General features: G+C 40.0%; 1 protein-coding gene across 5 annotated transcripts in view; it reads right to left on the reverse strand.

The window, feature by feature from the left end:
• Positions 1-456: 456 nt before the first annotated feature.
• Positions 457-21,351, reverse strand: part of AMMECR1 (AMMECR nuclear protein 1) — a 100,157-nt gene continuing 79,262 nt past the window's right edge. Inside the window, exons 3-8 of one of the 5 annotated variants that reach the window (XR_009741926.1) lie at positions 17,425-17,539; positions 10,663-10,753; positions 8,940-9,036; positions 4,830-4,903; positions 3,457-3,572; positions 457-2,778 (exon numbers count right to left, since the gene is read on the reverse strand). Coding sequence is in view for 2 of the 5 variants with exons in the window: in XM_061445728.1 (XP_061301712.1) it covers positions 4,789-4,903; positions 8,940-9,036; positions 10,663-10,753; positions 17,425-17,539 (418 nt within the window). In the remaining 3 variants the exon portion in view is untranslated. Of the gene's footprint in view, positions 4,904-8,939; positions 9,037-10,548; positions 10,754-17,424; positions 17,540-21,351 lie in introns of those variants that run through there. The other 4 variants (XR_009741925.1, XM_061445729.1, XM_061445728.1 and 1 more) reach the window with 4 other exon arrangements.

Here is a 21,351-nt window from a genome sequence, read left to right on the forward strand (position 1 = left end):
GAATAATGTTGCTGCAAGTAGTGTAGGACACGTACTGGTTACACCAGTCTAACTAGTTCTGCAACCAAGTTTTGCTTCAAAAGGTTGAACCCACTTCCCCCTCTCAGAGGGTAAGGAGCCCAAGACTGGACAAAATCCTACACTTAAAGTCAGACATAAAAAGTATGAAACTGAACTGATATAAATACTGATCAATATCCTGGTATAAACAGTGATATAAGTGACAAAAAACCTGATTTAACTTGGAGTGTTTAGTTACTCACTACTGAATTAGACTGAAAGCTTGCAGGCACCAGTCTACAGGCTGTCCCTAGAGCAGGTAAAATGGAAGGACACTGGAAAAATCTCCCAACAAACACATCACTGGCCTTGAACACTCACACTCAGTGCAAATGCTTCAGTAAAAACCTGACCAAGCCACACAGTAAAGCAGAGAAACAGAACAAGAAATGATGATTCTTTTTCCTTATTTATTGGGTAAATGATTTAAAAGGTAATAACAATAGTGTTAAAACTACTACAATATCTTTCCACAGCCATATCTCACAGACCCACAGATAACCTTCTAGATTTTTTTTTTCTTTTTCCTCATTTTCCTCTTTTTAAGCCGTACTTAATATTAAAATGCCCATTTCAACAGTTTCTTCACACTAATAGCAATTAAATGTGGAAGGAAGAAGGATCTAGTTATAAAGGAAGGGGGTTCAGGTAATCTGTGATATTATTGTAATCAATCAAGTTACTAAGGAAGGAAGGAAAAGATGAGGCCTTACAAGCTACTCCAGGTAGCTCTAAGCCCATTATGTCACCATTGCATTAAAGATAACTCAAGATGCTGGTGAACAATTTAAAGTAATCTTTTTTTTTTTCTTTGTAACATATAAAACACTAAAATAACTTAGAAACTAGATCCAAATATCCTGAAAAGAATCAACTTTGATATACAAAAACAGTCATAAGTTGTTACAAAAGTTCCAAACAAAAGTTTGTTTTCTCAGTGCGTTTATGTACCAGCACAATTACTGGGTCCAGAGCAAAGAAAGAGGTTTTTCTTCTTTATTTTCTTCAACAGTAATAAAAAACGAGGAAAACATCTCTTTGTATAGAAAGAATCATTGCTGGTCTTCAGAATAAATGTAACCAGAAACCCTTAAATCTGAGAGGCACACTTTGGGTTTCTCTTTTTTATTTTTTATCTTTTTTTTTTTTTTTTAAACTTTTTTTGTTCTTTTTTTAACATAAAAGGAAAGTCACCAGTTTATTTCAGTGGAGGAGCTATTCAGGCTCCCCAAAGAAACTGAATTCCATTAACATCACTAGCAAAAATCAGTTAGAAACTGTACAAAAATAAAAAAGTTAACACATTTAATCCTGCAGGACTTTAGTAAGGACTGGAAGGCAGGCTTTAGGAGCAGCATTTGGGCATGGCTGGAGGCTTCTTTGGTTCGATCTAACACACATAAGAGATGTAACCTACTCCAGACAATGACTTTAAAAACCTGCACAGTTGAAGACAAGTAAAGAGGTCTGTATACAAACACCAGGTGTGCAAATGGATTCGTCTGCCTTGATTTCATAGCGTATCTGAGGTCAGAGCTTTAGTGTGCCCTCCCCTGCTGTGATCAGCATTGGGGTTGAGATGGTGAGAAGTCAGTGCTACAGCAGGCCAGGCAGAAGGAAGGCCACTTGGAGCATGACTAAATAATAGCTGCATTTCAAGTCTATGGTTTTGTTGTCTAACTCAGTTTACAGAAGAGGGGTTCAGGACATTATGCAAAAGAATTTAAAAAAACCCCAACAATCTCTGTAATGGAATAAGGCAAACTGAGTAGTGTAAAAAAAATTAACATTCCAACTTAAAATTAATTCAGCTACTTGGTTGTACCTTAACTTCTGATCAAGTACCCAAATTAAAGACAACGAAAACGATTGTAAAATCTGTATCTAGAATCAGCAATACATAAATGGGTACTAAACGTAACTACGAGGGACTGACATTGGTGGAAGCAATTGTTGATCAGCTTTAAGCAAACAGACCTATTCTGTCCCAGTGCATGTCACAGTGAACTGCACATTTTGTACAAACAAACCCACAATTACACATAAACAATCCGTAGCGTTTTCAGCACTTGCATGCTGAGGAGGTAGGTGCCCTAGAAACACTGTAGATATAGACTGATTATTCCAATCCTTCCCAAAAAATAGCATACAATCTGATTGACCACAGGCTCTGTAACAGTTTTTAATCAGTGATACAAAACTCTGGTCCAGAAGGGTCTGGCATGAACTCATTTCAAAAGCACACCTTTACAGTTTGTATAACACCCTTTTAACTAGATTTGTAAGCAACAGCTACTAAGAGATAGACAAAAATGCATTGTGCATTATGCTGTATACAAAAAGGAGACAAAACTATCCTTTTTTCCCCCAAGCCATGGTGGGAAGTATTGCTGACCTTGTCCTTAAAACCCTGCAGGATTGTTTATTCATCAGTATATCATTATTACACTGGTAAGAAATTCTGTATAACATCTGCATATATCGAAGAGCTTTTAAAAAATCTGATATGATTTTAGATCCGCATGACCAGTCACGTGACCTTCTTGAGGTTGATTAGCACCTTTCATACATATATATTTCTATATATAATAGAGCTTCTTTAAAAACTTCTAACAAGGAGCTCAGGCTGAAGCATGAGCTGTAACGAGATGACAGGTAAAGATGGGCTTGGATGACTTGTTTTTTGCAGCAGAATGATTCAGTTTGTGCTCAGTTTCCCTATAAGGGTAAGAAAAAAAAAAACCAAACCAACACAACTCTTGTCAGGTAGCCACTTGTTGACAATTTCCACTTGAAGACTAAGCCATTGACAAGTGTTCCCCAAGTAGAAACAAGATAACAGTATCATCCAAAATAGCCTCTGTATAAACATCTATGAATTTTTGCATCTTTTGGCTGGCATCTCTTGGCTCCTGAAATTTCAGGCCCTCTGCTTATAAATTAAGGCATCACAACTGAAAATGTTAATATTTGGACATCAGATGCTGTGGATGAAGGAATACCAAAGACCTTCTACAAGAACCTCCATAGAAATTAAGTGGCAAAGCTAACCTCACCTAAGGGATGAGCGGAATTTAGCCATATCTGGTTTTGAAACCCCATTGAAACCTTTTTTTACTATTAGTCTGATTTTTCTTTTTAAACAACTGAATTTTAATTGATTTTATCTACTGAATTTTATATATCTGTGTATTTACAAACATTCATTATTCAAAATAACTGGAATTTCTGCTTACTGTGGATTATTCACGCATATTAGGAAGGTCTTTTCTGTAATAGATGGCATGTGTTGTCCCCTAGAACATGCACTGAGCTACAGCAGGTATCGGGGTTCTGCAGGCACATGAGAGGAGCTAGCCCCTATCACATACTGGCCTCGCAATACACCACACATACCTTTTACTAAATCCTATTTTTACAGCAGGAAAAAGTTCCAATCCGTTCTCTTTCTTCTACTGTGTGGAGGGGAATCTGAATTATTACACAGTACTTTCAGCTCTCAAGTACTATTCCTGTAATAGATGAAAACATGTAAAATTATGACATACTTGTCCTGTGCTCTTTTTTTTTCTTTTTCAAACAATAGTTAACTTTATCTAACTATTCATGACTTGAAAAAACTCAACAAGTTCAAAAGCAGAACAAAACAGGGATTTTTATTTTCCAAAATAGGTTTGCTATAGAAATAAAAAAACCTCACTTAAAAAAAAATCCCCAAAAACCTGACACCAGAGCAGACTGAACACAGTTTGCTACAATATCTGGTGTGTTTGCTATATTTTTTCTAAGAATTTTATATATAAGTATATAGTTATGTCATAGACAAAGGCACTAAAATCTAAATCCATTTTCTTACTAATATGACATCTGCTACTCACCAACCTGTTTTTAAACACAAATGTCACTCCTAATTTGAGATCATCAGAAAGGCATCATCTCATTACAAATGCATCATCATGACTAGTCTTGACAGGGCTGGATTGCCTGCCGTTCCCAGCACAGGGTGGGACACAAAGGAACCTGGTGGCCAACTGGATTATGTTGTGCCCTATCAATTCAACCCCTTGATTAGGAAAATGCTGCTATGTTTAACGTCACCTCTTAATGTACACCTAATTGCTTCTCTTCATCCAAAAAAGCATTCTGGATGTCAGCCTTAACATTCTGGCTGCATGTGCTGGATCTGGAGATCATGTATATAGCTACATGTATACTCTTTACTGTGGGGGTGAACTATTGTACATAAAACATTATTAAGAACGTTATGAAAATGCAATTCATTGTCTAGTAGAATACCTGAATCTGATATGTTTCATTCCCTGTCATACCTACTAATGCAAAAGCCATGAATGCCTTTTTGCTAAGCAAAGCATCCCTAACAGTAATCCTTAAGCTCTTCCTTCCATCCACAGTCACAGAAAGCCTTGATTGATATAATTCAATGTTAATGAAGTAGAAATTTAAAATTTCATAAAAAACCCAAGGGCTATATAGGCTGCAAAAAAATCTGCAGTGACTCAGTAATAAAAAAAGTATGGGATCTTTGTAGTAATGCAGTTTTCCCTCCCGTTGCCATGATGGGCTTAACCAACTGAGAAGCCTCAACATGGCAACGGAAACTATCATCATAAAATGGTACAGTAATAGAGATAGCTAGACCAAGAAGGGGCAGGGTCTCCTGGGAAGAGGTCTGCAGAGAGGTCCAGTGACTGGTCATGCGGCTCAGTGTCAGGAATAATGGTTGTATGGTGGAAGGGGGTGCCCAATACCATTTTGGAAGTGATGATGCTGACGATGGGCAAGGTACTCTGTATAGCTCATCGTCATCTTCTCACTACGGTACCTAGAAAAGAGCAAAGAAGCAAATTCAAGAACTGTTACCAGGAAGCTGTAAGTAACACTAAAAATACTGTCCCAATGGTATGTGCAATGCTAACAACTCTGTACTTCTGATGGTAGAAATAAGACTAACTGCAGTTGCACAAGGGCAGGAGGGAACCACCATGGTTGTCAGGGTCATTCTTGAATCACACCACAAAGTGCTTATGGAAGACATTTTGAGTGAACAGAACTGTTAAAAATTGTTGCCTACTATGTTGCTCGAAGTAGAGGGAATAGAAACTCATGATGTTTTATTGAGTATGTCCCGCATCTTCAGCCAGCTCTTTACATAAACCCCGGGAGAAAATCTGTAAACAACTGCTACAGATTTTGGGGCTGTTTTTAAACTATCAGTGTGTAGTGTCTGCCAAATCCTGCTTTTAAAATAATCCCAGCTACATTAAATAGTTACATTCTTTTTAAACTAGAATCATACAGTCTGTCTCAAGTTAGAAGAGACCCATCAGGATCACTGAGTCAAACTCTGTGCTCCTCACAGGATTACCTAACACTAAACCATATGACCAAGAGCATTGTCCAGACACTTCTTGACATCTCGAGAGGCTTGGTGCCCTGACCCCTTCCTTGGGAACCTGTTCCAGTGACCAATCACCCTCTCAGTGAAGAACCTTTTCCTAACGTCCACTCTGAACTTCCCCTGATGCAGCCTCATTCCATTTCCTCACGTCCTATCACTGGTCACCAGAGACATCAGCACCTCCCCTCCTCTGCCCACCCTGAGGAAGTCGTAGACCACAATGAGGTCACCCCTCAGCCTTCTCCAGGCTGAACAAACCAAATGACCTCAGCTGCTGCTCACAAGTCTTGCCCCTCGATGCCTTTCATCATTGCGGTGTCCTCCTCTAGATACAATCTAACAGTCTGATATCCTTCTTACACTGAAGTACCCAAAACTGCCCACAGTACTCAAGGTGCAGTGTACAGTGCAGTGTAGAGTGGGACAATGACCTACTTTAACTGGCTAGCAATGCTGTGCTTCTTGTACCCCAGGACACGGTCGGCCCTTTGGGCTGCCAGGGCAAACTGTTGACTCCTGTTCAACTTGCCAGCAACCCAAACCCACAGATCTCTTTCTGCGGGGCTGCTCTCCAGCCTCTCATCCCCAGTTTGTATGTATAACCAGGATTACCCCATCCCAGGGGGAGAACCCTGCACGTGCTCTTGTTAAAGTTCATACAGTTGGTGATCCCCCAGCTCTCCAGATCTCTCTGTGAGGCCTTTCCATCCTCAAGGAGTCCACAGCTCCTCCCAGTTAAGTAAGACTGGCCACCAGCTTGATGTTACCCCATTTACTACACCTCTTTGAGCCTGACCCATTAGTCAGTTGTTCACCCAGCATAGGATGGATTTGTGTAGCTGTGTGCTGCACATTTTGTCCAGAAGACTGTGAGACAGTATCAAAAGCTTTGCTAAAATAAAACCCCCACATCTTGCCTTGGTCAACTAGATGGGTGACCTTGGCATAAAAGGAGATTACGTTGGTTAAGCAGGACTCCTCCCTCCTGAACCCGTGCTGCCTGTGATCAATGCCTACATTGTCTCTGAAGTGCTTTTCAATAGCTCCCAAAATAACCTTCTCCATAATTTTAGCAGGCACTGAAGCGAGACTGACAGGCCTGTAATTACCAGGGTCTTCTTACTCTTCCTGAAAATGGGACATTCGCCAGCTTTCAGCTGACCTCTCCAAGACTCCCAAGACCATTGAAAAATAATGGAGTGAGGTCCTGCAATACCATCAGCCAGCTCTATGCAACTAAAACCAGAATTCGGGCCCTGACAACAAGTATTTTGGACAGACTTGCATCAGTATTGACAAGGAACATATCGCCACGTTTACACTTATCTGCAGAAGCGTAAAATCTACATAAAACCAACACTATTCCACATTTCCACGAATTTCACTTAGAAAGACCTTTCATAAGAGATCTGGCAGATGAGGTTTGGTGAATTCAGCTGCAGTGATTTAAAATCCTTTCTGTCATGTTTTTCTTCTGCAGTTGCTCTGGTTGTTCTCTTTGTTCTCTTTTTTTTTTTCGGAAAAAAACACAACAGATGGCCCAACCACTTGCACTCGCAACCCAACACAAAGTTACAACTACTGTGGAGATACCACCTGCAGCGATGAAGGTGGCAAACGCATTTGCTTCTGTCACGTCTCTGCCAGAAGAGCAGAGCAGAACACCAGAACACCTTAGACAGGCAGTTTTGTGCTTCTGAGCACCAAAGTTTACTCCGTGTTTACTCCAGTGTTTGGTACTGATGTACTAATGTAACAAAACCGGTCCTTGCTTAGAGATCAGCTGTGGCTTTTCTGGAGTTGACAAGTAACCTGGTGAATGAAACCCCCACCAGTGAAACTCAACTGTAAGCTCAGCAGTTACTGAAGTTAGTTGTAAGTGGGTCAAAGTAGGCCAAAGGCAGCCTGGCTGGAATCACATCTTATGTGAGCAGATGGAAGAGAAAATGCAGTTCCTGTCCTTATGCATTTCAGACCCCCAGAATTGGTACATTTCATTCAGCTCCACTTTTTTTTAGTTATCTTCAAAACATGTCCAGAACTACTGGGTATGAGCCTGAAGTGAAGATAGTTAGAATTAGACTAGTTTTGATCAGCTTTATTCACACACAGGAGATCTGCTTTAATTCATGGTTGAAAAGGAAGTTAAAGGCACTTACTCCACTCTTCCATGCTTTACTATGCAACTAGAAGTTGTTAACATGAGGCTCTGAAAAAGGCTGTCTGAATGCTGGGAAATGGTTACTATTTTAATACTGCTGTTCAGAATATGTCAGCAGAAGCAGAGTTTTTAAATAAATAAAATAGCCAAAGAAAAACATTCTTAACATTTAAAATTATGCTCTATTCCACTTCATCAGGCCAGTGATTTTGCTGGAAGTTTGGATGTTGTGAACTCAAATATCTCAACATGGGGGTTTTGATGCTCTGGGATTTTTTTGAGGTGGCGGTGGTGGGTCTGGGGGGGGGGGGGGGTTTGCTTGTTCTGTGCTCACATCCCATTGCTCCAAACAAAATCATACAGCTGGAAGAATGCGTTGTGTAATGCAGAACATTTGTTTCTAGTAAAACATATTCCTTATTTACTGAGGTATAGAGAGATTGTAACTTAAGAACTACAGCACGGTTACCCTTGCCCTCAGCTATCTCTGTATATCCATTTTGAACAGAAGATATGTAGGCATACAGCTGAATAGTAAAAGGGGATTGGGTTCTGCATTTGGAGATTTAGCTGGACTCTCTAATAGCTAGCTAGAGTTTAGCAGTCATTTTATACCACAAACTTACACTAATCTACAGTTTCAGAGGTGTTCTTACAGACGTTTACTCCTCTACCCTTCACCATGTAACTACAATACTATGAGGCAGAATATCTGCTGCTAATTCTAAATATTCTGGCTCCCAGCCATTACAAAACCCTCAAGAACATATTTATTAAATTAGCAAGATCAAACACACTCATGTGCAAGAGTGACAGAGTAGGAAATGAAACATTAATGTCTTCATTCCTGAGAATACTGACACAGTTTAAGCAGTAACTGGCTCTCGGATCAGGTACCTAGCTGGCACACCATCTGCTCAAACACAAATGGACAATGCCAAGTAATCCTTGTTCCCAACAACAGCCCCTGAACATCCATTACAGCCAATGACCAAACTGGACAAAGCGAGAGCTAATGTGCTAGTAAGATTTTTCAGTTATGAAACAAAATATGCAAGTACCCTGATGCGTGTGTAGACTGATACTTAACAACAGCCTTTTCCTTCTTCCTTAATGCCACTAATTCCTATGCAAGGAACAGATACTCTCAGAAGTCCACACTGCTATTGTGAAAAGAAACAAATCATTAATAATATATACAGGAAAGCTTACTATTAACATCTGAAATGAGCACTTGCCAATGAACACATCACAGTACTACAAAAACAGGACTTATCTGTGGTATCCCCCGATGCATACCTGGTTAGCTTTATTGTTTTCCTGAATTCATTAGTAATCGGAGCCTTGTAGCCTCCTTTCCTCAATAAGGAATCTATGGTTTGAATGTGGTCCCATCCTGTTGGATTTGACAGTAGTAAAACTTAGTAAGAAATACAGCAATAAGAATAGATGTTGCAAAAATACAGACAGTACATAGAGTTACTGATAATTAAAGTGCTCTGCTGACATTCTGTATCAAACATAGAACATTCTTCCCTCCTTAGAACAGCTAAAGGAGTTGGTTACACAGAGTTTACTCTACAAACAGGAGACATCTCTGTCTTGTAGTTGTAATATATTAACGGTGGGCCCACTATATCCAGGTGTCTTAGACTAGGGCAGGATACAAAATTAAACCTTTCTGCAATGTTCAGGTACAATAATGTATCACAATTACTTTATAAATACCTAGGAGAGCATCAAAAACTAAATTTCTGTATAAAATTTAAAAGAATTATTAGCTGAGCTTGTGCAGAGAATTTGAGGTGAGACTTATTCATAAATATAACAACTTTACAGTGATACATCTGATTTCAGAACTACTGTATTATATTGTAGGTGTCTGGGTAATTAAAAAAGTGATGGTTTAAAACCTCAGTCATCACTGTTCTCAATAACATTTTCATGCTATTCATAACACCTATTTATTGATTTTAAAAGCCTAATATTTTCAGTAGCTGTCTGACATGTTATTTCCAAAAGATGCAATTAGATTAGTCACATTGTTACATTAAAATAAAGGTAGTTTGGGGTACATAAAAAAATACAAATGAGTAGTTGTGGGTGCTGTAAGTCAGATTGCAGTGCACAGTCTGCTAAAGCTATCTAGAAATTTAAACACACCCCACCCCCCCCAAATCCCTGAATTTAAAAAAAGCAGCTTGGAAAGCCTCTAAATTTTTAAGTGACTATTTGGAAACAGAATTATCAATTAAAGATGATCCTCACTAAAGGTATGATCCTATTCCTTAGTAGACCAATTCAAATATAAAAAGGCTAAGAAAACCCCACCCCAAAACCCAACAACAATGCAAAATATACAAGATAGAGAGATGCTGTCAAGCCTGGAAGAAAATCTCCGTAGTGGTCATAGTCAGCTGCTTAGTCCAAATGATTACTGTTCCACAAAATCTACTACAGGTTTTAATTCACAAAATTAATTCTGTGCCTCTATAAAAAGGGCCTTTAACAACATTAATGAAAGCAATTCCCTTCCATCCATCAGAAAACCTGGGAAGCCAGTGCTCATAAAAGGTAAGAAGAACTAGCAGAAAGTACCTGTAACTGAATAAAAAGACCCAACACTTTTCATTGCAAATTTTGGAAGAGCTCAGCTGTAAGTTAAATATACATCCCATGACTTAACAGAGATTTTGCATGTCACCAATATCACAGCTAACAACTACGAAAACTGGCAGCTTTTAACAACTGGGAAGTTGGTTGACAGCATGTACCACCCCTCCATATTTTATTTCCTACAGCTATGCTGCATTTATGACTGGTTTTAAAACAGCTACAGGTTACTGAATCCCTGCAAGGGGGACTGACACAGGCATGTAATCAGCATTTTATATAAGAGTCTTCTTACAATTAAATATTGCGCCATCATCTGACATCAGTGCAAGGTCAAATATTGCATTTTAGATTTATAGGTATGTTTAAATTCTTCACCAGATCATATGAAATAAAGTGCAACAATGACCTTGCTCCTTTGCAACCTCCGGTAAGTAGGTGGCGGTGCGTTTTGATCCTTTTTCATTGATGAATTCTATTCTAATGCCATGTACACCCACCTGCAAGAAATCGGCAGCTTTATTAGTACACTGAAAGAAAAAAAGATACAAGAGATTTCTATCATGACAAAACCAAAACGTGAACCTTCCAGTGGCTAACACCGTTCTGTGAGGAGCTTCAGGACGTGGCACTGAAGCAAATGTCATCTTTTTGAAAGGTATTCACCTTCCAGCCTCGTGAGTTCTGCAGTGGCACAAATAAGCTCCTCGGCTCCCCACCACAGAGCTTCATTTCTGGTCTGAAGGAAAGCAGCTGAGATGCAGAAGTCATTCTGTCTCCCTCTGACTCGGTCAGCAATGCTGTTGCTGAGAAAATCCCCTGGTCACCAGATAAAATCTGCAGGCAACCACAGCACTGGCAAATCTGAAGATGCTTCAGTTTTCAAAGTAATCAATTTTGTTCAAAGTAACAACTGAACAATGAAAGATCTGTCACACTGCGAACTCCAGCCTGGAGTCTTCCAAATTTCTGCCAATGTATGACGCATTTTAAAGTATTCAGCTTCAGATTCCTATTTCCTTGTATGAGAAAATACCAGGATGGAAATCAAAATTACTAGTATCAAGGAGTTAGATGTAGATAAAGTTGAAGTTCCAAGAACAATAAAAGAGGCTTGGCACCTTTGCAGGGCACTGTTTAAGCACCCAGTTTTCCAGGTGCAATAGTTCTCTTGAGAGCACTTGGACCAGGCAGCCACAAAAGACATACATTCCAGTGCCAGTGAGGTTTCAGTTGCTTTGAGTTCTGTGCATAAACACACAGCATTAGCAGACAGACATTTTCATGCCCACATAATTGTTAATTCCATTTAAATCCAAAGTTCCCAATCTTGTATGTGAAAATGAACAGTTTATGTCTCAAAGGGTATTGGGTTACTTGGTATGGCACTTATTTGATATGCTGTAAGTTTTTCCAATGACAACCTATTTTACTGTAACTGCCTGACAGAAAACAAAATCAGGAGTATTGAGAGAGCTCTACCACTTGCTCAGTTAACATATTTGCTTATATTAAGAGTTTATTTTTTAATCTTTATCTAAGACACAAGGGTGGGGGAACAGGAAGAAGAGTCTCTCTTGTGGCTGGCCATGGCCTCAACAATTTCTCCCCATGAACTTCACATTGCTTAAATAGGAAAAGTTACTTGGAGACTAACAAATTTAATTCACTGCAAATTTCAACACAGCGTTTCATTACCAAATACTCCTAAACCTAACTTTCATAATGGGGGTATATAATCACTACAGATCTTATCTGTATACTTGGATGATGTAATTAGAAACCCAAAGGGCCTGAAAGTAAAATGAAGCAGTTTTAGAAGCTGAAATGAGCCTACTGAGTTTATTCCAAGAACAGAGTAAGCTTTTGCAGCTGGTGATTTTCTGTCTATATTCAGTTGCCTAAGCACTAACATCAAGTATTTTCAGGTTTTTCACACCTTAAAAACCTGCAAAATATTAGATCCTAATTCTACACAACTGTTCTGCATAGTAGTGATAGTGTAGTACTCATGAGAAACTAAGCAGAAACACTAGTGATGTATTAAGTACGACCCAACATTCAAGCAGTAGGAATTGCACTGGACTGGATGTTTCCCATTAACCATTTTAATGGACTTTAGGCTCATGTCTGTAGAAGAGAAAGAGTAGAACAGAATTAATAAGGCAACGCAACTGCACCCCCAATTTCTTTGGTTGAGAAGATCTTGCAGCATTCTGTGAAGCAGGAATTCCAACTGTGTAGCTAAGCAGTACTCTTAGTCCAGTACAAATGGCTTTTCATTGTTTATCTCCAGTTAATCAAAACCAGGCCTGAGCTAAACAAATGGAAAGCCACACACAAACAAAATAAGGATGATCCACGCTAAGACCAGCACGGGCACAGTCAGGAATTTGACTTCCTCAGGGAACCAATGTTCCTGTATTGATGAGAACCCTTGTGAAATTTCCTAAAGTACTCCTCTCAAAGGTGGAAGGTAAGGGCTAAGTACCTGTTTGGAAGGCATCAGCTGCAGGACAGCCCTTACTGCCAGCACACCAGTTAAACAGCGACAAACCCTGTGCCTGCCTCCCAGTTCTACCAGTAAAAGCATTTACCTAACCACAGGATGAACCAGGTCAGGCTGTTCTGGGTTATGGCTGATCCTCCTACGTACTTACGGTTTGTCATCTCAGTCTTTGAACAGCAGCAAGCTATAAACATTTCCAAATAAAAGGCTGGCTTGACAGGACAAGGGGTGATGGCTTTAAACTGACAAGAGGGGAGAGTGAGATGAGCTCTTAGGCAGAAGCTCTTCCCTGTGAGGGTGCTGAGGCGCTGGCACAGGGTGCCCAGAGAAGCTGTGGCTGCCCCATCCCTGGCAGTGTTCAAGGCCAGCCTGGACACAGGGGCTTGGAGCAAGCTGCTCTAGTGGAAGGGGTCCCTGCCCGTGGCAGGGGTTGGAGCTGGATGAGCTTTAAGGTCCCTTCCAACACAAACCAGGCTGGGAATCTGTAACTTGCAAGGTATTCCTTTTGATTCTACATAACACAGTAACTTTCCCCTTTATTTACCTAACTAGTACTGTGGAAATAGCTGCATACAAACTTGCCTGGAGATGGAGCAGTTCAAAGCGATTATTGCTACTTATTAGAAGCTGACCCCACTTTTTATTAGCTGAATTCTACAGCTTTTTAGCCTCACGTTTGTAGCAAATATTCTGGCTTCTTTCTGATCATCCTTAGTAGGGCTTAAATATGACATGCTGATTTAACAAAGGAGGCTAAAGACTACTCAGGAGATACGCTCTCCACTTGATGGCAGGCATTCTTTTTTAAATGCATCATTTATTTACGTACATGAAATCACTGAGTATCATCCAAAGAGAATAAAATATTGAGATCAAGACTCTTTCTTCTAAAGAATACAAGCTGCAGGAGTTGCTGGTGCCACTGCACTTTTAAGAAGGAAAGAATTTCCACAACCCTTAAACGTACTAACTTCATAACAATGAAAAGCCACCTTTCGGTCAACACCTCAGTTTGCTACAACTGTTTAGGCTAATATTTAAACCAGAGCACACAGGCTAAAGGCCTTTTGTATCAACACAGCAAGCAATTCTGCAGATTTGACTTTACTGAAGAACAGCAACTTCAGGGCAAAGATCTCTTTCAAGGTATTTTAAGGAACAGCCTGTGGTCAATTCTAGTTATTTATTACCCTGGTGGAATTACAATGATGTTTTCCAAAAAGTTTCTAATTATAATTACGTACAATTACAATGTTCATGATGTTTTAATTAAAAATGGGCAGAGGACCTGAGTTTGCAGGACAGGCTTTACCTTCTAGCAAAACCCCCCCAGATTCTTCATTAAATTAATGAGAAAATCAATTAGAACAGTTGCTGTAACATGAAATAGAGAGGGAACGAGTAGAGGCACTTTGCTCTTCTCTTCTGTATTTCTAGAACACTCTCTCAAGGAGGCAGAGCCGGAAGCACCGAAACTGGAATTGCAAGACCTACAACTTGATCATACCTTATATACACCGTCTGTGGGATCTGAATGCACTTACAGGGCATTCTGAGTGTAGGCTCATTTACCCTAATGGCAGGCCTACAAGCTCCACAAACCAAACAGATGATCTTTCTAAAGGACCCAAAGCCATGGTACTTCACAGCAATCTATTCAAGCTCTTCTACATTCCTTCTTTTGGGGTGCTGCTAAGTAAACACAGAGTTCCAAGTACAACATGAGATGCAAGTGCATCTGCATTAGGAATGAACAGCAAAACTGGAGACACTAGTTCATAACTCCCAGAGTTCATTTCAAAGCCTTACATCTGTTCAATTACTACAGTGCACTGCAATTCACATGAAGTCCCACGTAAGTAAGAATGCCATGTTACAGTTTAGGAAGCACGCTCATGAACCATGGCATGGAATTAGTCCTATAAAGGTGTGCGCTTCCTCCTAGTTACCTTAATAAAAGGTGGAAATAGCAGCAAGTTGAAAAATCACATGGGAGCTAAGAGCAGTCTATTACTGTCTCACTTGGCTGAAGCTTCTGTTGCAAAAGGATCTCACATTGGTTTTGACAACTGACATATTGTTTCCATTCAGGAAGACGATTCATTAATTAGAGAACAGAGTATCTACACTCTGCTTCACGATACAGGAGACACTCCTGAGCTGGGTCTTCACATGATCTCGTATCAAAGCCACCAGACCACTGGGAGTCATCTGAATTGGCGATTTTGAAATACAGTGACATCTTGTCAGCAACCTGCTGATTTGCCCCCTCAGGACCATCAGTACCATCAGCCCTACAGAAATAAGGTCTCCTAACCAGGGTGACGTCCTTCAGGGTGATCTTAGCGTTATACAGGATGAAAGACACAGAATCTCTCTGTACATCATACTCTATAGGCATCCTGAAATGTCCTTTTGCCATTGATATTGCATAACTGCAGCTCCTTTAAAGGAAACACAGATGACGTAAGCTATCTACTGACAGGAGCACAAACAGTGATGAATCGTCCCTTTAAAGACTAACAATTACAAATTTTATCTTCCCCGTATTTATATACACAACCCCCACAGCCCTTTTACATGGAAAGCTTGTGGATCATCCACAGCTGTACATGGTACAATCATTAAAAAACCTTAAATGGAATAGGAGAGAGCAACTAAGCAAATGGATAACACAAAGACTATTCTATTTTTGACCCTTCCACTCTTCCCTCATAAGCCAGGGCTTTCCAGTAAGAAGATCGTAAGAATCCATAAAATCAGTCAGAACCGAGCAAGACTACAGTTCTGCACTGAGCTTCTTTACAGTTGTTAAAGTCTCAAGGACTTTGCAACAAGATACAGAAAGGACATAGAAAGTAAACCCCTCCCTTGTTTCATACAAGAATTAGTTATGAATCAGAAGTCTTCCAAGGAACAAAATCAAAAATAGTCTTCCTGAGGTAGAGCGTAGGTTTAAACTCAGGCTTTGGCTTCAGCTTCTCTTGTAAGGAAGAACAGTTGGGTCATGTCAGAAGTTTATTATTGAGAGAATAAACCAGCATCTAGTAATTTTGACAGACCACATGGAAAGAGCTAAACGCTATTTCATTATGCACCTCACATAATGAGACATTTCTGAGTGTATTCACAGTCTGACTTTTAATGAACTATAATAAATGCGATGAAACTGAAAACATCACAGTGGTTACTACCAGAAGTCAACCTAATAAAGCAGAAAAACTCTACCACTTTTAATTTTGACTTTAGTTTGGTTTAGTATCAAAAGTCACTCCAGTTTTGATTACTTGAAAACACTGCTTGAAGCGCTCTTAACATCTCGGTGACAAGGCAAGTTCCTTCTCTGAACAAAGCTCCAGGTTGGGAATGCACAGGCAGTTCCGGAAAAGGTTTATTTCTGTCTGACATTACATAAAAAATGAATAATTCTGGTTCTGGTGAAAACGCTGATAAACCCCAAAGGAAACTTGCATTCATCTTCTTCAAAATCACATACCAGAAGGTAAGGAGTCCTTGCCACTCTGAGGTGAACAGGAAATCTTTTCTGTCAGATTTTCAGCCACTGTAAAATTCATAATGCTGGGGTTACTGCAGGATACACCACTGTGATACAGTGGGGCCTCTTTCCATTTTAACAACAAATGCAATCGTGTTCAATATGCATTTGTTACATGGGAACACAACAGCAACTTCTTTTTCTCATCCTAAGTATTTAGCAGGGCTAAATCATCATTAAAGGGAAATGCTGTAACTGTGTCTGCCATTACAGCATGTCCACTATCATACATGACAATTTCAATTTCTGTTTCATGTTCATTCGAGTACAGACTCAAGAACAATACAACAGTGGCACTGAGATGAAAAATTCATCTTAAGTTCAGTAACTTGTTTTTTGCAAGTGTCTAATACCAAATAATTCGGCAAAAGCAGAAGAGTACAGAATAACACCTCCTTCAGTACAGCTTCCCAGAAATCATTCTAAAAGCAGCCTTTGCTTCTTAATCTCTTATTCTGCTGGTCCAAAACAACGCCTGCAAGGTTTCCTAGAGCCTAACAATTAAAATGGATCCTGCTCCATGCTAGGAAAAACAAGAGCAATGATTTACTTGGCCTCACTGTACAGGGGCTTTGTGGGGTCTGTGCAGACCACCTGCTTTGAATGCAAAGAGTGTTTTGGGAAAGATAAATGGCTCAGTCCTACAAGCTAAAAAAGGCAGCTTGTTTTGGGACTGCAGGTTTTTGCAGTGCTTGTTTCAGAAGCATGCACCAGACTCTGAACTTCCATACTGAAACATCCTCTTTCTAGAATCAGTGGCCTGATCTACCATGTTCCTGTAGTTAACTTTGCTGCAAGAGAGGTCTTGGACAATGTCTTGCTTGATGGAGCATGAGACATAAATACAGCTGTGCAGACCATTCTTATTCTGAGTAACTAAGTGAGCAAGAACAGAACTTGGTTCCACTTTCACAGCACAAATTTTTAAGGTGACAGTTCTATCAAAAAGGATCTTTTCAATCTGTGCACGAAACAATGCGCAGAAAGTGCAAAATATACAGTGACAACTACACTAAATATACGCAGCCGATTTCCATGGTGTGAGTTCTGCTATAGATGTACATGGTACGAAAGTCATTTTCTTAGGAGATACCTGACATCCTTACCTCCCAGTCCATGTAGTCACATACATCTTCAAAGTTAGTGAGTAGAGACACTGAGCAGAAAAGCCGTGGCAGCTCATCCCTCGTCATGGGGGGAAAACGACTATCTTTAAGGGCACTGTTGAAGACAAAACACAATTTCAAAGGATTTTTTTTTTTTAATTAATGTTCAGGGATCAAATGAATCAACTGAAAAGTGCAAAAGACAAAAAAATCCCGATGAAGTGATGACCAGTTTGATATTCCAGCTGCCAGGGTCACACACACCGACCACCATCCCCAGCTTTCTCCTTAGCCATTTGGTTCAGTTCTTGGCTGGTGTTCTGGGGCTATTCCTTCCTGAGCTCATTTTGCTACTGTGACAATCTCACTAATGAAGCAGCAGAAAGGTTTTGGAATAAGTTACAAAAGCAACAGCTTTTTACTGGTAATTTAGGAAATATCTTTCAAAAAGGATTAAAGTATACACCACAAAGTAGAGGGGGAAATTCTATAGCCTGTGGTAATCAAACACACAACACAGGAATCGAACTGTAGAACTTAATTACCCAGTGAAAAATAATCCAAACAAGCAGAACATTCTCCCAAAAGAGCAATAACATTCATGCTCACTGGCAAAGGTGAATATATAAAGGTAAAAACATCCAAGGGCTCTACAGAGCTGTAAAGCTACAGGACTCGAGGATGTTCTGCAAAGCAGATGTAACGATTAGTAACAGGGAAGCTTGCACACAGCTAAGCTAATCCTCAGGCTAACACACCACTCTACAGACAAACACACACCTAACAGGGTAAAATCAGCACAGAGAGGAACTACCTGTGCACATGCCAGAACACTTTGGCAAACAAAGCTGTTAACAGACAGCGAGCTGTACCACGAGTAAGAACATCTGTTAACAACCTACTTGCGTAAGTTTGGTTAAGAACCAGTTACATTGGAAAAGGGGAGGTTAAAGTGAGGATGGCATCTCCTAATTTTGTATTCTCGTAAGGTTTGAAATATGACATGTATGAATACAAACGTGCTCATCTCCAACAAAAACACTGCTCTGCAACTGAGCTTTTGGAGGAGTAAAATACCATTTAAGAGACTTACTGAAGTACTAGAAATACTTCACGTGTCTCATCATTTCAGCTAACAATCAGATCATTCTTACTCGTTTTACTTGTCATACAGCCGGTGATTGCCATTAGCTGAGATCACCGCAGCCATGGCCACGGTATTTAGAATACGGCTGAAGTCTCTGCATCACATACCACTGTATTTTATAAAGAGTAGTATAACTTTATCAAAGCAGACGAAATAGGAACATGTAAGCAAAAAAATGTAAGGTTTAGCTAAAGGAAATCATCATGTGTATAACCAGAAATAGCTTCCCATCATGAATTAATACCATACATTGAAGAGTTAAAACAGAATCTGTATTTTCTTGGGGTGAGGGGAAGGCAGGCTTTTACCCTAGCTATGCTGTAAGTACAAAATAGAACATAGTCCTGGAACTTTGACTAGAAGCCCTTCCTCAAGCTTTGGTATTTTGACATTACAAAATAAGTCAGAAATTTACACTTTCATTATGAAGACAAATTCACTATGTAACTAATTAACAGCAGGCCTACACTAGCCATTATTTAGGGGTAATTCTAGGCAACCCCCATTAGAGTTGCCATAGACATGAGAGAAATAGTAACGGGAGTATGCTCTGACCAAAGGGCCAGCTCAAACCAGAAGTCCATAGAACCCAGTATTCAGTAATAATCAACAGCAGTTCACAAAATGAATGAACACAGTAAATATCTTCCCTGGAATACTCTCCAGGAATCCAGCTCTTTACAGCTTAGGTGTTCTGAGCCAGAAATGGCATCTCTGCACTTAGAAGCAGTTTAGTAAGTGCACACATACACACTTTCAGATTTTCATCCCACCTTTTACTAAAAATTACCTTCAGAAATCCCAATACTCTTCAAATCCGTCACCATGAGTTTGCTTATATGCAAATTCCTCCTTTCCTCAAGGTGTGCTCTACCTGCATCCTATAACCAATCTATTTGAACACTACTGTGATACTGTGATACTGAAAAGCACCCAGAGACACAAGCATTATTAACCAACAACTGCGCTCATAGATATTGCCCAAACTTGTTTAAAAACATGTGTTTTTTTCACAATTTATGCAACAATCTTACTATGCAAAACATTTCCCGTATAGTAAAACTATACAGCTTTCAGAAAGTTACAGGGTTTTTTGCACCACTTGCTAGCAGTATGCATACAACTTATTCCTGCTCACTGGAAATCTGCACTGGCATTACCAGGTGAGAGAACACCCCTAATTTAACATACTTTTAAGTCATACAGAAACAAAAATCATACAGTGCATGCATAAGCCACATCTCAGCTCACCTGCCCACATGCTGAGATAATCATCTGGAAGAAGACAGGTGAATTGTGACAAATGTGAAGAGTGATAAAAAGCCAAGATACGAAACCTTCATGTCAACACAGCGGAAGCAGAAAGGCACACACGGAGGCACACAAGCCTCAGGTGAATGAACGTTAGTGAACGCAGGGCACTGCAGTAATCATTGCAAGCTTAGCTGGCTAATTCCATTATTGAATAAAATGACACTGGCACAAATACCTTGCTTTCACCTACCTACCTCATGTAAGCTACAATATTGTTATGAAGTGGTAGTGCCATTTCAGCTATACCTAGTTCCTTCAGAACTGCTAGGTGCTATTTTAGCTGTAAAGCCTGCTGAAGCACTGCTCCTGAACACCTTCGTGACTACACGCATCTGTGCACATAACCTGCATTAGCACTCACACTGCTGAAGATCAGTGAGGTGGCTGGCAGAACTAGATCAGGGATTTGAGTAAGTCTCTGACACCACTGTGACTGATCAGTACTGAATACTGTCGGCCTTTCCCTGACTCCAGACCCCATATTACAATTTGCTGTCATCTTTCCAAACTGTCTTATCCCTGCAACAGAAGTAAAACCAAAATTTACCAGAGACATTTGTGTTGACAAACAATCAGCAATAGGAACAGAACATACCCACGGCAGATGCCAACAAGAAACCCTTTCTGGTGCTGCTACACTTGAAATACTCTGCCTACTAATGCAAAATATATGAACCCAAAATAGTCCAGCAATTCTATCAGGTGCCAGTTTTAGAAGTACCTTAACACTTAATCATCCTGCCCTCATAAGTTTGATCCAAGCGTTATCACACACTGCTTTAAAACTGGGAGATGCTGATCTTGTTAAGTGCTGTACATTACAGTTGGAGTATCAGTCATTCCATTATTTCTACCATGATTAAAACTCCAAAGTAAGTTCCAGACACGTTTTGAAAACTTAAGAGCAGAGCAGGTATGTATACTTGTCATAGATTAACTGCTTTCATTGCGGCTTTTTTTAATGCTCGGTTAGCAGACCTGTGTCATTAGAGACGCTTCCCTTCAGAACTCGGCAATGATCCTTTAATCCTAAACTTTATCTCTGTGGGTAGTGAATGAATTGCCATCTACTGACTTCTCTGATGATGTCAGTACAACAAGTGGAAGGTATCCACGGAATTACTTATGGGCAGCTGTCCACACTAGCTAACACAGTGGCATCGCCCTCAGAGACATCAGCAAATTTTCAACACTTCCCAAGGATGGAAAAGCTTCCGTGAGCTTTTACTTGTATTGCTCCTGTTCCAGGAACAGTTTCTAGGGGCACTTGGCATACTCTTTGTAAACTCTCAAAGACATAGGTATCCACTGTCATGGGTACCTACTTGTCATGGTAGCATAGCCCTCTCAGTGAGCAGCTCAAAGCAAGCATGAAATACAGAGAAGCTGATGTATGCTTGCTTTCCTCAAAAGCTTGTCACTGGTCTGAGCTGTTCAGAGTGAAGAGTCACTGCATAATTGTGTGT

This window comes from Pezoporus flaviventris, unplaced genomic scaffold (genome assembly GCF_033815535.1).
Source record: "Pezoporus flaviventris isolate CSIRO_AGI_PZ_B2104156 unplaced genomic scaffold, CSIRO_AGI_Pfla_v1 ptg000005l, whole genome shotgun sequence".
Classification (NCBI taxonomy): Eukaryota; Metazoa; Chordata; class Aves; order Psittaciformes; family Psittacidae; genus Pezoporus; species Pezoporus flaviventris.